Source organism: Teleopsis dalmanni, chromosome 1 (assembly GCF_002237135.1).
Source record: "Teleopsis dalmanni isolate 2A chromosome 1, ASM223713v2, whole genome shotgun sequence".
NCBI classification, from domain to species: domain Eukaryota; kingdom Metazoa; phylum Arthropoda; class Insecta; order Diptera; family Diopsidae; genus Teleopsis; species Teleopsis dalmanni.
Window position 1 is genome coordinate 194972391 of NC_051846.1, and position 17974 is coordinate 194990364.

General features: G+C 30.1%; 1 protein-coding gene across 2 annotated transcripts in view; it reads right to left on the minus strand.

The window, feature by feature from the left end:
- LOC119671047 (integrin alpha-PS1) overlaps window positions 1-17974 on the minus strand; it is a 130165-nt gene that overhangs the window by 22955 nt on the left and 89236 nt on the right. For both annotated transcript variants that reach the window (XM_038081540.1, XM_038081539.1), the window contains exon 2: window positions 242-369. In XM_038081540.1, coding sequence (XP_037937468.1) covers window positions 242-369 — 128 coding nt within the window. The remainder of the gene's footprint in view (window positions 1-241; window positions 370-17974) is intronic.

Sequence of the window (17974 nt, forward strand, 5' to 3'; positions counted from 1 at the left end):
TAAGTACCTTCACCGTTAAAAGGAGTTTTTATATTTTTAAATAAACATTTACAATTTTTTAATATTTTTAATTAAAAAATAATCTTTTTACAATAGTTAAATTGAATAATATAAATTGCTTTTTTGTAAGTTCATTAGTTCCACAAGATTAATAAATTTATTTTTACAAATTTTTTCTTTATTTTAGCCCTATACTGTATATATTTAAAAATAGTTTAAAAGGGAATTATTTATAACTCACATCTTCGTCCATCTGTTATCACTTGGACGCAGTCATTAAAATCTTGTGTTATCGGGCATTTATAAAGTGCGCCCGTCTGATTTGTGCCAGGCTGCAGATTTTTATCCAAAGGAGCACCAATCAAAAGCCTAAAATTAAAATTTTGAAACAATATTAGAACTAATCTAAGAAATATATATATAATTGTTTATAAATTAGAATATTAAAAATATAAATATAAAATTCTTATTTTCTTAAATCAAATTTTATGGCCAATGCAGCCAGTTTTTTGCTGTGCGTTCTATTTATAGAGACTTAAGTTTCTCTTACCCTGATTATAATCAGAGTAAGAATCAGAGTAAGTTTGCTAGTATTTTACTCGTAAACTGACAGAGTTGCTTTATGTATATTGAATGTTCTGGAGTTTATATCTTCCAGCACCTTCACTTCACTTTTTTGTGACCATTTTAATCTATGCTTTTATTGTTATTCTTAATCAACGATGGCGAATTTTTCTATAGGTGTATGGTAAAAATTATTATAGGTTTATATAGGTTATGTATACAAAACCTGGTATTTATACATTTTTTTAATATGTAAAAAGATTCCCATGCTATACGGCCGCATATGCCATACTAAGTAACATATTTTGGTTCACACCTAAAATTCGCCAACGCTGTTCTAGACTAATGTCCATAATTTATAAAGTTAAATTACTTGGGTCAGTTTGTTTTTCTTCACTTTCTTCACGTTTGCTTTATTAGTTTTGAAAATGCGTGAGGTCTCATTTTCATGTTTCATCTGTTTTTTAAAAAAGCTTTAAAGTCTTGAATCGGATACACTTTTTGATAAAGTCTATTTTTGCATCCATTTATAGATCAGTTTTTCTAATATACCATAGTGCTTATAGAATTCTTCTGGTCCCCTCTTTCTCTACAGTTTGTAATTGAGTAATCGGGCTAATTGAAGTTTCGCATCCTTAATATAACCTCAATCATGGTTTAAATCAACACTTTAATACTAATGTTCAGCTACTGCTCAGCAGTAATGATCACTTCATGGAAAGTTAAATATATCATTTCATCCTTCTATTAAATATGCAATGCAAACTGCCTTTAATTTTATTTAGTCTTCTATTTAGCTTAGTCTTCTAGGTATTTTAAAGCAGTATTTTATTTCAGCAATGTGGCAATGTGTTTCTGCAGACTCCCTACTATGATATCTGCTTTTTCATCAGAATATATGATGAATTTATCAAATAAAATATTGTACTAGACAACAAATTCTTAAAGCATTCATGTTTTTCTTCATCTATTCGATGGTTGATGGTTATCAATAACCACTTTGTATTGTTTTTTGTAAACCATAATATGGTTTTCCATTTTGACAGGCATGAGAAAGCCTTTTTGATGTCAAATAGACCTATTCGTCTTAATCTCTCTCAGTGCTTTCAGTGAGATTAGAGTCACTCTGGCCAATCACAGTTCCATTCCATGTGTTCATATTGAGCCCGTGTGGTAATAGCTTATTTTCTTTTATTATTAAGGTAATGACAAATATGACTTGAGTACATCTTAGACTTGCAATTTGTCTGGAAAATCTTGTAAGTTAGACTTGTGACGGTAGTGTGACGATATATTGGTAGTGTTACAAAATATTGTATATAAGCGTAGCCTGCATAACGCGCTGTTGTTGCTTGAAGTTTATACAAGTGCGTCAGGTCTAAGTATAGTTAACGTCGAGAATTAAATCTTTGACAAATTATTTTAAAAATATTTCCAATAAAAAAAAGTACGGTTTGCTTACTGTTATTTATTTAAATATGAAATAATTTGAAGTTTTTGACAATGTCAAAGCTATATTTTTTTTACTGTGATTCAAGTTGTTTGAATAAAAATTCTATTTATATGTAACTACATATATTCTTCAAATATTTTCATTATTTATGAATACACATCAATACACATCATTTTGAAGTATTTCGCTACAAATTAAACATAAACTTTGGTGGTAATTAAAATACTTTCGATAAAAGCACTTGCTTTTTACTTTAAACTTGAAAATAAATTTAAATAAACTCATTACCATAAATAAGCTAAAAACACTTGACATATAACAAAAATCAGATTGCCACCAACCATGCTGAAGGCTTCCAATGTCGAACATTCCCCAACAATACGAAATGCAACATGTGAAACTCCAATTATGGTAAAGTATTGTGTATAAACATAACATTACTGACAAATTTGTCTACCAATCATAATTCCTAATTGCATTTCAAAATACTTGAACTCATTAAAATCGAAAATAAAAAAAACAGTTCCACCCGAAACCGATCCAAAAAAATTCCAGCGCATGCACTTAAGGCAAAAGCGTTATCGTTATGCGCGAGCGTGCAATGCACTCTTGACAGCTGCAAACAAATCACGCCACTTAACTGTCAAATTGGCCGCCATAATCATTAATTTTGAAATGGAAACACTTTCAGTACAAATTTTATAATTAAAGCTTAAATCTTGTAACCGCAAAATCTTTCTATTAATACATATAAGAGCATGCATGCTTAGAGATATATCGTACTATAGATAACTACGCGTATGGATACAGTACTCTTAGAAAAATAATATATCATATCGTATTAAAGAATCATACTTTGTGGTTTATTTATTGTATATATATATACATATATTTATATATTTCCAATTACTGTACATTAACAGTAGCGTTTTTAATTAACTTGATTTTAATTATTATAAATTAAATTTATTCCAAACTAAAGAATTTTATTGAAAATGAATCTTGTGTGAAATAAATTAATTTATAATTAATAATTTATTATAATTTAATATTTATTAACATCTTAACAGATTATATAGGTGTTTTTAGTAATAACATTTGATTATCTAACTCAGGGCTGTCCAGACCAGATGCTGTCGTGGGCCAATATAAATCACTGTAAGGATTGGAGGGCCGTAGAAACAAAAAAATACCATTTATAATGTTAAATTTAGTTTTATTAATTTAAATTCATTCATTTGGTATACCATAAAAATAAAATAAAAATTTGCGTAATTAAGGTAGATGAAAAATCTACCGTATAAACATTAGACGCGGGCGGCATGTGACCCCCGGGCCGTGCTTTCGACAGCCCTGATCTAACTTATTATTATTAAATATTTAATACCTGAACACATGATATAGTTAAAGTTCATTTAATGACCTACCTTCTTTAACATCTTAACAGATTATACAGTTAAAGTTTTTTGAATAATCTGAGTGTATATAATTCATTTGATTAGGTTAGGTTGAAGGGACTACAGTTAATACAAGTTCAACATTTCTACTCGAACATAACTTTTGCTATTTATAATGCCTTCATTAACCGTTGTTTCCAATCTAAATCCATATGCTTTTCAGATTAAATCATTTAATCTTCTTATAGAAGGTTAGGAAAATCAATAAGCCAAGTTTGCTATCTCTATTAGACTCACGAAGACACAATCGCTTAGATCAAGACTGCACAGATGAGTTAAGATCGCGTAGCAATACAAATACAAACTACTGTACAGATTGAAGGGCCGCAGAAACATATAAAATAAATAAATAAATAGAAGTAAAATACGACGGTAATGTTAAATTTAGTTTTATTAATTTATTCATTCAAATTTGTTAATTAGGATTCCGTAACAATTAAATTAAGTAATTTTACCAAAATTTACTAAAGAAGAATTTGCGTAATTGTGACAGATTACATACATAGAATATGTCGCGGATCGCACAAATATTATAAGCGGGCTACATGCGGTCTATGGATCGTGTTTTAGACAGCCTTGGCCCAGAAATCTCTTCTTCTGTAGTTCTTAAAGAAATGTTTGATTATTTCTATCCCTTTTTCGTCGTGACAATTTTTGTACAGTACGCTAATAACCCCCTCTTCGTCGTGACAATTTTTGTACACTACGCTAATCAGCAAATGTTGAAGCCTCGTTGGAATAGCTCAGTACCAAGTAAGCATTGCAATATTTTAAAAATAATGTATCAATGATGCATAAATAACGATGAAATAAACAAAATATAAATAAGCGATTCTTTATTAGTAATTACTTTTTTCTAAATTTCCATGTTATTTCAGTTAACTGCATAATGTTGGTTTAATCCCATCTAGTAATGTTATAGGTCATAAAACATACAAAACGCCACTGCATTCTGTTTTCCAATTTTCCTAACTTCGGCATTAGTAATTAATATTTAGTTTTAATACTTGGTGACGCCTAAAATTTCTTGATTATAAACGCTTAAACCGCAGTGAACAACTTAAAGTATCAAATAATTTCTTAACTGATGGCTCACCCATAACACCTATAAAAAAAATTTTTTTTATTTAATTTTAAAAAAGTAAACATTAAAATTTAAAATTTCTTATCAATACGAATAACTAGCAAATGTTTCTTTAAAGCATTTATGTTAAAGTATCTATGTAAAATAATCCGTGTAAACTCATCAATTTGAATGCATGCTTCCAACAGTCTACGTAATGTATCTAGTGTAGTGAGAAACCGCCGATTTTACACCTGATCGAAGCTTATCAATCACAATTCATAAAAAAAACCCAACTAATAAATAAATACATCTACATATATATCTATCTATATATATTTACATGTATATTTATTTTATTATGGAAAAGTTGAAATGAACCTCATTTCGAGTTCGAACAAATATCAAATATCGCAATATAACGTTCATTGGCCTGTGACAAAGTTTTTTTCTATTTGAATAAAAATGAAGATGAATTGAAAGAAAAAAAATTCAATGAATATTGTGAATAGAAAACTTTTCATACTATATCTATATCACTAAAAAATATTAAATTTCATTAACTATGAACATTTTATAAGACAAGAGCTGTGAAGAAAAATTTTCACATGTCATAATTTTCCTTAGGAATTTCTCCAATGGTACGAGAATTTCGATATCTGATATACTTCCTTCCAACTTCTTAAGAGAAATTGTGAGCGAACAAACTAGTTGACAAATTCAAAACCAATAAAATTTGTTAAATTATATGGTAAGTGATTTGATATACTTAGAAAACCGAAATAAAATTAATTAACACATACTTGATAAATTAACGATAATAGCTTCTTTTTTACTACATAGTGTTCCGATTTTCCACAAAAGTGATCAGCACTTAATTAAAGTGTAGATCATTGGGTCAGAAGAAGAGCAGACAAGGTTGTTGCTCGTAAAAAAGTAGAAAGTCTTGTTAATGAATAGTCCAAGCAACATATGGGTTTGTTAGGTCGAATGAAATTAAAATTTAAATATTATATGGTATGAGGTATAAAAGCAATAGACTCTTTGCCCTATATTTTATTATTTTCTTTAATGTGATGAAAATGTATGACGCTTGTTTATTAGATTAAACCATAAAAACTAGTTCTGAAAACTGTAATTATTTTTAGATAAATTTATTATATTACATCTGAATTTATAGTTTTTTTATGGCATCATTTGATGTATTTATATTTTATATAGCTTTAAACTTGAAGACAAATTATTGGCTACAACAAAAAATTTTAGCAATAAAACAAAACGTTACAAAAAAGAAAATTTATATAAAATATTATATTTCTAATATAATTTATTAACTATTTAATATTAGTTTCAGATCAATTTAAGTTTCTAGATTTTTTTTAAACATTTCGCATATTCGTTATACATATGTTGGATGGATTGAAATATGGTGTCCTTTTCGAAATATTTAAATTTTTTCAATATTATATATCCAATAAAAAAACTCGAATAAATTTGGTGGGCCTAATAAATAATAATATTTAAAAGGTGTGATACTTAATAACAAGATGCCTAGAAATGCAGAAGAAAGTCATAGGCAATATACGTGAAATCTGTCAAATATCCAGACCTATCTTCAACATAAAAATATTTAATATTTAAACAGTTTGTATGTTTAAGTCATAATTAAGAAAATAGTAGATAATTCTTTCAGAGCTCTACTTGTAATAAAACTTTGCTCCGAGGGAAGTTAATTCCCTTCCGAGGGAAGTGAACAAATGATTTCCATAACTAAATCATATTTTGAAAGCAAATACAAATTGTTTTACAAAAAACAATTTCTAAAAAAAAATTTCTTTCTTAGGTAGATCGATGATTTAAAGACTGTTATGTGATATTTTTCGTGAGTCACAACCTCAAGCTATGACTATAAGCCACCATAGCTAGCTTCTACATACATAATGAATGCCACCCATATGTCATTCATTATTATACTGAGTCAACGAAAGAGCAAAATAGTTCCAAGGTTCCCTTTTGTAAGCACTTAGAGAATTTTCATTATATTGCTTGCAGTGCGCCTGCCTTTACATCCATATAGCCTGACTAACTTCATATAATCTTTTTAAGTTTTGATTTATATCTTGATTCGGTATTTGTTGCTCTTCAAAACTTATTTCACGATTCGAGAATTTCAGAATTCTGATGTCAACATCAAACAGGCCTTTTAATCTTGTCATTATCTACCGAAGATAATCTGATTCTTCCATAATATCAATTTCTTTATCTTTTACACTTGAGAGCTTTATAAATAAAACTAAAGAGATGTGAGAACTTAACTTTCTTATATACATCAGACCAGTAAACAAGTGATCGTCTAGACATTAAAGTCGTTCCACACGTGTTTCTAGACAAAGATTTAAAAGGTGATTGATGCATTTTTCTTACTATATTAAAACGTACACAAACTGTAGCTTTACTAAAATCCAAAAAGTTTTTAATTTTACTATATTTTACTATACTATCTTTTACTATCTTATCTAGGTTAGAAAGTCCAGTTTCCATATAGTACTTAAATAAGTACATAAACTGCAACCCAAAAGGCATTTCATTTTATTTCAATCTAATCTATGCCAAATGATCTTAATGATCTTGCAATTATTTCACAAGTCGTCTGATTCAGCGAAGAATATTTCTTATATGCTTTTAAACTGTTCATATATAGGGGTTTGTATCACGTTGTTGTCCTCACAACCTCTGCTATCTGGTTATCTTCAATATAATTATTTATGTTACGTGATGAGATTAATTAGACTAGACATTAATGAGTTTCACTTCCTATTGCAAAACTGATCAACGAGTTTTTCAAAATAACTATTTCAGTAAATAGATTAAAATTACTGAGAATTTTATGATTAAAGGGGCTTTAGGGAAGTAACCATATATCTCGAGGAATATTAAAATTGAATATACAATACATTCCTACAATTTAAGCAGTAGAGTCGTTTAAGGAAACTTCTCTTTAATTTACCAACTGTTGTTAAATAATTCGTTCAATTATTTAATTCGTTCCCTAGTAGAATATTTTGGAAAATGTATAAATTATACCACAAAACATCACTTTTCTGCTTTTTATAATATGAGGATAATAATTCGATATCATTTTGAGTTTATATGAAAGAAAGTTTTCACAAATGTTTAATGATGTGTTAATATAGACCTCCATTGGTTTGAGTTTAAAACATTATGAGATAGAAAAAAATATTTTGTTTGTAATAGACGTGTTAACATGCAATTAGGGCGAATAAAATGGGTTAGTCAATTTTTCTAGTAACGCCTCGTTGAACCAAATATGTTCACCAATTAACCGTTTCCCTTCGCTTAACCTTCAAAGAAATAACATAAATTGTATGTGACATGCAAAAACTGCACTGAAATACTAAAGCCGAATGGGACTCGTTATAAATGAGCCCAAATGCCAAAAAACTAATTTATAATAAATGCTAACAATTTCATACACAAAAATATGTACATTTGAAAGTATATAAGTACATGTGTAGATGAATATATAAGTATAGATACGTATAGTACGAACTGCTAAAGGAGACTTTGAATAAATTTTCGTGGACCGGTTGCCAATTGAGAAGGAATAGAATTATAGTATGCCACTTTGACATGATAAACTGCGGGTAATTTTGCAATGACAAAAGTCATAGAGTTAACAAATTAGACTAAAGCAGGGTAAGACATTCTCGGGAAGAAACTAGTAAATTGAAAAATGGAAAATAGTGGAAAATAGAAAATGGGTTTATGTTGTTAATTACAAAGTACGAATAGTTAAAAAATATTGTCAGTCCATAGAACGAAGGTAGAAGAATTGTTCAACGTGAATGAACAACAAAAGCGCATACAGTGACTAGTGACTAGTGACTAGTGACTAAGTAAGCAAATGAAGATGGTAGTAACCTAGGTAGGCAGAGAAATAAACATATTTGAATATTGCCACCAAAGCTGAAGAAGCCAAAAGTCAATATTTATAATTGTTGAGTGTGCCAAGCAAACCAACCAACCAACAAACCTACCAAGGTGAGGTTACCAAAAAGCGCTAACTCAAACAGTGGTGGATGCGATTGTAATCACTGACGCACGCGTATCTCAAAATGTATTTAAACGCAGATCTGTTTGCCCGTGGTTCAAGCAAGCACAGTCACTATAGTGACTACAGTGACTACAGCCAAAGGAAATATGTTAAGTAAATACAATTTTTAAAAGGAAATTGAAAATTTTTTTTGGAACAAAAAAATTAAAGTAGTTGCTTACCAAAAGTTTAACGAACTTTCACACGCTGCCAAAAGTAAATGAAACCACAGATCATTAACAAAAAAAAGGTAGACGAAACTAAGAAGTTGGGTTGGGCTTTATAATTGCCACTTGGTAGTACTAAGAAGAAAATCAAAATCAAAATAAAAAAATGAAAATGAAAATAAATTATACGTGCTTACGTATAATGCAAGTACGAAGGCATTGATACTAAATGAGCATAATACGAAATTGTTTAAGGTTCATCAGCTCAAAGTAAGGCTAGAGTTTGGCTTAAAATACTGCACATGCAAACAGATATGAGCCAAGCTTAAATTAAGGCTTCCTGAGGCAGACTGCCCACGTCATGTTTTTTTTTTATCGCTTGATTTTTTTAATATTATTTGAGAGTACCAACTGTCTGTTGGTAAAACACTCCTGTGAGGCACCTACACACTAAGTCGGCTCCATCCAAACAACTGAAACAATCAAATCGAAAACTAAGTTAAATAAAAATCTTCTCCTCGAAAAAACAGTAACTTTTGGCCTGCAACCTCTTTTGTTTAGCAGTTGGTTTGGCAGTTGTCGTATGGAAATTGACAACGAGTCCGGTAATTTACGTTTACACCACACCATTTCAATTTTCGGATGTTCGTTAAAAAAACATTTTTATTATTTACAGCAATCATTATGAAACTCTTTGTTACATTAATTTACTAAAGTCTTCAGATATTTTAATGTGTCCAAATATTCATTACCCAACAGCTAAGAGCTGCCAAGAAATTGAAAAAACTTGACAGTTTTATTGTCAATGTGTCGAGCAACGATAAGATTTCTACTACATTCATTCTTGCATAAACATTCAGGATCCTAAAATTATTGTTGTTATTTTATGTTTAAGTCAGTTTTTTAGTCAGTTTGTACTTTTGCCAATTTTTCAGCTGCCTTGTGTTTTTAAAATCAACTTCTGGAAGACATTGCAGTTCAATCTTTTATCTGGTACATGAAAATTTCCTTTACAGGAGCGCATTTAAAATAAGAAATCAGTAACTGATTTTGTTAAAATAGAAATTAAGGAAAGATTGCTTATATCTTCTGAAGTCCTTATAAATTAGTTTCTTATGCATTGTATCCCAGATCAGCATAAATTGTTTCCTTACTAATTTTTTTTATTGCAGCGACATCTATGAGTAAGAAATGACAGACAAAACTCGAAAGTTTTACATAAATCGTGTCCAACATAGTGGCGATAAACGACTTCTATTGATGCAACTTAACTCTAATATAGGTGAGAACAGTTACTATTTTGGTCGCTTTGTTACCTGTACAATATGTTACAATATATAATATATAAAAGCAATGCAACCACATTCAAAAGCATAATATCTAGAAGTCTTATTACTTCACTTTTTTTTACATGTTTAACTCGTAGGAAAGCTGCTCGCAAAATAGTTTCGGAACGTTACACACTTTCTGGACATTTACCTCATTTTGGAAGAACTGTTTAATAGAGCTTAAACTAAAAAGTCATCAACAGAACTAACAACTGATTACCTCAATTGAAAACCACTAACAACGAATAAATCATTGAGAGACTGATTGAAAAAGTACTTCACTGTCTGTCTAAGAAACTTGTTGAAAAGAAAAATGAGGTACCGAAAACTCAGCTTAAAGAGTTTCGACCGAAGAATTAAGTAAATGGAAGGATTTTGTGAACATGGTGCCACATACTTTGAAGGTGCTGCTTACTTTAACGTTCAGGCGGTGAGAATATTATCATTGGCTTCCTCAATTCGCCGATAAAGGACTCCATTGATATTCCAAGGAATTCTGCCATAGCAATTCAAGCTATACATTAGGATATAGTTTACGCATTGGGAAGGAGCTAGGCCTATATAATCTATCTGTTGTTCTATAGGACACAGCATCTGGTTGAAAAATGCAACTCCATAACGAATAAAAGTAAATGAATACAGTCATTCAGTTAAAATAATAAACCTTAGGCATTTCTTCGAGAATTTGATCATTTAACTGTATTTAAAATAATACTCCAGCCCTGTGTTTTAAAATAGTGTATACTGAGATTCTTAAAAAAAGAGCTTAATCAGTAGTCAATAAAAACACAGTACACGTCCTACTGTTTTTATAGAATATATCTTTATTTCATGAAATGTCACACTCAGCGTAGCTTCTTCTATATCTTGTGATTCTCATTGTGGTGGCTTCATCTGAGGTACTCGCATACGAATTAGTATAGTCACGCTCCTTGATTTGTTATTTGTGTTTGTGATTTGCCCTTAAGATCAGCATGACAATCAGCGTAAATTACAATTCGCCACTAATTCTTGTTAAAATAAAAAATTAAACATAAATTTTATTCTTTTAGAATATACTTTTCTGTTGTTTTATATTTGTTTCCACTCCTATCTGGAAGTACATTTCAGTGCACATCATTATTGACGCTGTCCAAATGTCGATATTGTTTCGTGTCACGACTGTGTAAATCAGTTAGTTTGGCGCTTCAACGTAGAGATTGGAGGATGGTAGTATGGAGGATGGTCTGTGGTTGCTTTCTAAAATAATGTTTTCTTTCGCAAATTTTTAACTTTGTCCTAGTCTTCTTTTTTTCTTCTGCAGTTTTATTTATAATAATTTTATGGAACAGATATCGTGCTTCGCTTAGCATCCTCATTGTTTGGCGTGTGTTTTTTGTCTAAATTTAGCAATAAAAGGCATGATTTGAAGTAACTATTCTATTTAATAGACAAATTCACACAATAAAAACGTGAAACTCATCTATTTGGCTAATAAAATAGACAGCGGATATTGCTTTGGATTTGGATTGGTAAGATGTAGTTTCATTACGGTACGAAGCTTCAAATGTTTTATTGACCGATGGAGGAATATATCCAAGTGCTGCCAATTAAATACGTGTATAGGTAAAGTTCCAGTTTGATTGTTAGTGCAATGCTAAAAATTTATTTCTGCTACCATTTGCACGCCAACTTGGCATCAAGCGGCTTAAGATTATTCAGCGCTTAAATTTTTGTGTTTATTAGGGCTAAATTGCTATATAATTTGCTGCATACCCGAGCGGTTGTATGCTTGTTAGTGCTTTGTTACATATATTTTTATTTGTGGGTTTGTTTGTTGGTTTGTTTGTTGGTTTGTTTGTTGGTTTGTTAGTTTGTTTGTCGTTGGTTGTTGTTTATTGTTTGTTTATGAACTTCGTGCAGTTTATTTGTACAGTAAAAAGTTATGGCGACGTAAAGGGCGATTGATGGCAGTTCGATGATTACATATCATCCACACTATAATCCAATACATTGCACTATAAAAGCAACGAATTAGTGGGCATAAGTAGAACACGAGGGTTTTCTACTAAAAGTCCACACAGAACTAGTCGTACTCGTAAAGTATTATAGGTTTTTAATTTCAGCAAATAAAGCATTTTGAAAAAAAAGCTAAAATAGAAACGGGGAAAAGAAAACTATGGACGGACAGCAATGCTAATCTGTGTTGCACGATTTACAACGTTAACTTCTGCCACAATAGTGCCACACAATAATACCCACAGTCAAGCATAAAGAGTGATAGTCAAACAGACAAACAAAGAGACGATTTACCGATTTCATGATTTAGCACATTCCTATTGAATCATTAGTTACTACTAAGACATTTGCCAAGAATTACGAAAATGAATTATACATTATCGTATGGATACAACAACATAGTGTGGCATGCCCCGATTTGCTTTCTGCTCTTACAATTGATTCCATTAGTTTGATTGCATTTTCCAGCTTGCGTTTGCGGTGTTGTCTGTGTCGGTTTGCAAATATAGGCGGCGCGGTTTATCTAAAGTAAATCATATTAGCTTCAGTTAATGCTTGTGCTTTGGTCTATAATTTCGTGCCGGAACCATGTTCTGTTAACTTTACAAATGGCGACAAACAATGCAATTCTTGACGCTTGACGCTTGCACACTGCAACTTGCACACTGCACGCTGCACGTATTTGGCCAACAACTTTTCACTAATTTGTTTGTCGTTCTCCTTGCGTGCTTCCTTACCGAATAAAATAAAGAAAGCTTTTATCTTCTTTCGTGTTAAAAATGAAAAATTTTCTTTTCTGTCTGCTAAATAATGCAATCTGCACTAATAATATTTTTAGCTTGGCAAGTCAAAGGCTCAGCTAACAGACTTTGTTGCACTCCCCCAACATAACCTCATTTATCAATGGATTTCGGTTTTAATATTTATAGCAAATGAGTTTTCAATTTTTATGTAAATATTTGCTAGTATATTTTGTACTTTTTTTATTGCAAATTATCTTTTCTGATAATTTTATGGTTTTATTTTTTATATTTGCAAACGTTATTTTAACCATGGTTAATTTTTGTGTGTCGGATGTGGGAAGCGCTTATTTGTTTTAGATTTTATTATGAGTTTAATTTTTTAAATGTTTTGCACTCCTTACATAAAGCGATATTAGGTAAGTTAAGTTCATTAAGGTATTTGTACTGAAGAAGACAACTGAGATTATAAAAAACACGTCAATGATCATCTATAAAGCGAAGTGGTAGTGCCCACTTGTCTGTCTATTTCTAAAATCAATCCACTTTTGGACTTAAATAACTATACTTTTAATGTATAGATATATATATATTATTCTGTAATTATTGTAAAACTATTCATTTATTGAAATGGAACTCATTTGGCTATAATATTATCAGCAACATCAAAGTTCCGGGTGTAGCTTTCCTAGTCCAAGTAAACATCCCTATATCTCACGATTTTCAACAATATTATAATTGCCACATTTAAACTAAAGGAACGATTAAATCTATATTATTACTTACTGTTATATCTTCTTCTCGAAGCACAGGGCCTGCGTAACATACCATTCCAGTTATAATTTGCATTATTGAGTTTTCTGTCTATAGTTCTGCGCTAAGTTTGTACTGGTGCACCAGAACAAGGCTTCTGCAGCCTTGGGAGCTTCATCTGATTGGTGTCCTTACAATATGGTTCACAGGTCTACCAAGAAGTGTATATAGATTTATGTTCAATCTAAATTGGATCGGTTTCTTGTTGTGTATGGCTCCACATGCTTTCATATAGATTTTTTATTCTTTCAGGACATCTTATACCAAATATGCTGCGCAAACAGTTGTTTAAGAAGGTCAGTAGTTTTAACTAAATGTTCCAACAGCATTTAGTTCCATGTTTCACAACCATAAAAGAGCACAGATTTTATATTTGATTCAAAGATGCGGAGTTTTATTTTACGAGATTTTATGACCTTATTAGCGCCACTTCTACCTGTGAGTACACTCCCCAGCTACACAAAAATATATTCTTCAGAAATGTAATTTTGTATATTTGTTAGTTGCTTCAAGATCAGAAACTAACTAATTAATACTACTGCCTTGAAAAATCGATTGCTTTTTAACAGATCTTTATTGAACAAAACGCATTCAAAACTTTCTAAACTTCTAAACAGTTTTACTATGTAGATTTTCTTAACATTTGAAGAATTATTTCACATGTAAATACATTTACTATAAAAATAAATATATGGCTTTTTGATAAAAGCAAAAAGAATCATCCAATTCGATTAGTCTTATCCCAGAAGATATTTTTTATTGAGAACTTCTTATAGTACTTGAAAATGGGTCTAAAATATTCGCCTTCAATATTCTCCTAGATCAGAGCTAATCTAATCAATTACAAGAAATATGAGTAGAAATCAATAAGGTTTAACTAACTGATTTAGGTTTAGGTTAGATATATATCATTTGATGGATCCGATAAAAGTTAATATAATATAAAGTTTTTTATAAGTGAACCAAACTTATTATTAGACTACCTTTACTCTTATGAAACATGACTTTCAGACATATGGACTGATCGGTTCAGATTTAAATATATATAGTTTTTAGTTATATAGACAATTCTGTAATAAACAGTTTTTGATAAAGCATTTTCAATATATGTATGTATTTGTGTGCAGAGTATCTAGGCTTTAGTAAAGTCGAAGTTTACATTTGGATTTTAGTTATCAATGCAGTGTTTATTTTAATTGTTAAATTTTAATAAAGATTAAATTTTTATTTTATGAAAAACCTAAACCAATTTTAAGTTTAAAATTCAATTATTTTCAATTAAACACAGTGCGACTTTAAAAATCTAATATTTACTACGTCAAAAAATCACGACCTTTGAGTTAATAAATATTGAGATTTATATTTTCGATTTTTATGATGCTCATAAATGTTTTATATTTATTATTATTATATTTGGAAATAGTATTGTTTAAAATTCAATTGCAGAAACATATTGATGTCAGTAAAACTCTTGTAATAAAATTGGAAAGTGTAAAATCGTAGGTTTATACATATTATAAAAAACTTTAAAAAATGGTTAAAGGCTATAATCTCAAAAAATTAAATCAATTAAATATTTTAATTGATTTAATATATTTGTTAACTAAACTCTTTATTTCTTTCAATTCACACGAATTACGAATTCTTTTTGAAATTAACAGTTCTCTAACATACAGATCGTTTTGAATATCTTTATATTGTTTAGGTTAAAAATTTTTTGACTAGAATGATATAACATATTGCAAACATATTTCTCTCAACAAGTTCTAGGATTGTCATTATCCGCAGCTAGTAATATTTTGAGTAAAAAAAGTGGAAACCCATATTTAAAACAGTTTTCTAAGACTCCATTTACGAGACTTATTCAGATATATATTAACCTATTATATGCTGTCTCTAGGAAAGAACTCTTCTTGTTTTAATTATCTATTAATTTTATTATTATCTATTATTTAGAGATATATTATGAAATCCATGGTAATAAACTTCTTAATTAATGCACACAACTTAAGGTTAGTAATAAATCCAATAATATCTCGTGGTTTAACATTCTGAATTTCAACAAAGCAAGATGAACGAAATCCAGTTGATTAAAAGTCAGATGAATGTACTAAATAGGTTTCTAACAGTTACAAGGCATGAGTAGATAAGTTTTCAAGAAAACCAAATGAACAAAAGCCAGATGATTAAAATATGAATGCACTAAATAGGTTTCTGGCAGTCCCTAGGCATGAGTACATAAGATGTACAGATGTTTCACTAAGCCTGTCACCTCATATGTAGGTTTCAGCATCTTTTGACGGTGAATATTTCCGAAATTTCAAAGTTGGTAACACACAAGACTATATTCAGATAAGAAATTTTTTATTAATATAAACTCAGAACTACTTATACTTAAAAACGTAATAATATTTTTTGTGTTGGCTCGAACGAGCTGTTTGTAGTGCCTAAAACCTTCAAAATCGCCTTGAAATCTTCACAAGTATTTTATAATCGTTATTTCTAACTACTGATGCGGTCTTACAAGTGGATATTTCGAAAAAAATGGGGTCCTATATAAAGGCAGACAGTCGATATTCCTGTAAAATATAATATATTTTCTTCATCAATTAAAATCATTGAGATATTTTATAATATGCGAGATGTACTTTGTGTTCATTATTCAATCATTTGACTCTCAATTGATGTTATTAATGGCAACAATAAAAAATAATTAAATTAATTTGTAGTAAATATGATAACAATAACAATCAAACCAAATATGGCAAATTAATTTAAATACGATTTTATAATCAATTACAAATTGCATACCGCACAGCAATTGCCACTGAATAAATTACGAGCTTGTCTTGAAAATTACGAACATTTCTTTTCACTCCTCGACAATAAACGTCACTGACGCCTTAAACAAACTAACAAACTGCAAAATCCAATATTTGAATCCAAAGTAGAAGTAGTCAAGTCCAATCAAACTAAGCTCAGCAAATGAAAAAATGGTTTCACCATTTGATTGAGATGCGATAACAGTGGAAACTCCATTGCCACCACAGACATTTTGGAGCCACGGCGGAGTCATAACAACAGGCAAATCCATAAACAAAAGTTGCTGTAGCGGATTTTTGCAATTTTGCCATAAACGCTCGCGACTGAACTTGTCTGTTGGCAGACAGCGGGAGTAGCGGAAATGCAACTGCAAGTCAAGTAGTGAGTGAAGTAGCTATTAGATTTATAGAGAGGGGCAATGGGTGAATCACAATGGACATGATAACTTAGTTACTTGAGTATGTTAGTTGACAAACGGAGCCATGTCTACGACGCTGACTTGCAAATCCTTATACGGCGGACGGGCGTTCGAGACAAAATTGTGGTACTCAAATGTTTTTATTGTTAAAAATGTTGTTTTGATGTTTCTAGTGCTTCGTAAATTGTTGTTGTTTTGTTGTTGTTTTGTTATTATAATTGTTTTTTTTGTTTGGTTGATTTTATAACTGAAATGCATACGTAATGAACTTTAATTTTTTTAACTTAAATTTTGCATTTTATCATTCATTATTCGAGACTCAGTTCACATTGAAATTGGTGATCATTTCGAAGTTGAAATTACCTTTGTAGGAAAATTGATTTTTTACGTTCATTTAAATTGCAGTTTTTTCTGTGGAATAACCACAGAATCGGAGAATAACTCTTTTGTTATTGCTGCAATGCTGACTGAATTCAATACTTTTGCGGTAAGTGGAATGCGGCAAATCCATTGAAGACCATTTGCTCATGGTCAAGGCAATTTACTAGTTGCAGGTTGAAGCCTAAATTGCTTCACGCGATCGTTTAAATTAAAAATTTTGGTTTTTATTGTTTGGGAAAAAGGTGTTTTCGGTAATAGTGCCATTACCCGAGACGTGATCGTACTGCGGCGCTTTTCTAGTATACAAAATTATTTATAATTTATTATTATTTTTTATTTTACTATTAGTTTTGTAAAGTTTCTAAACAAAGACGTGTGCCGCATAGCAAACCGCTTTAGGTGTGATTAAATGTATAAGAAATTTAAAAAAAAAAATTTTTAAAAACTTAAAAAAAAAGTAAAAAAACTTTTAAAAAAAATTTTAAAATAATTTTAAAATGCTCACAATTTTGTTTTAATTTTTGCCATGATAGCTTTCCATAATTTAAGTTGAATTATTATTAAATCTTCACTCTCCCACAAATTACTTTATAAAGCGAATATGTTTTTGACTAATCTTGTCAAAACATGCAATTTTCTTTAAGTGCACTGATAA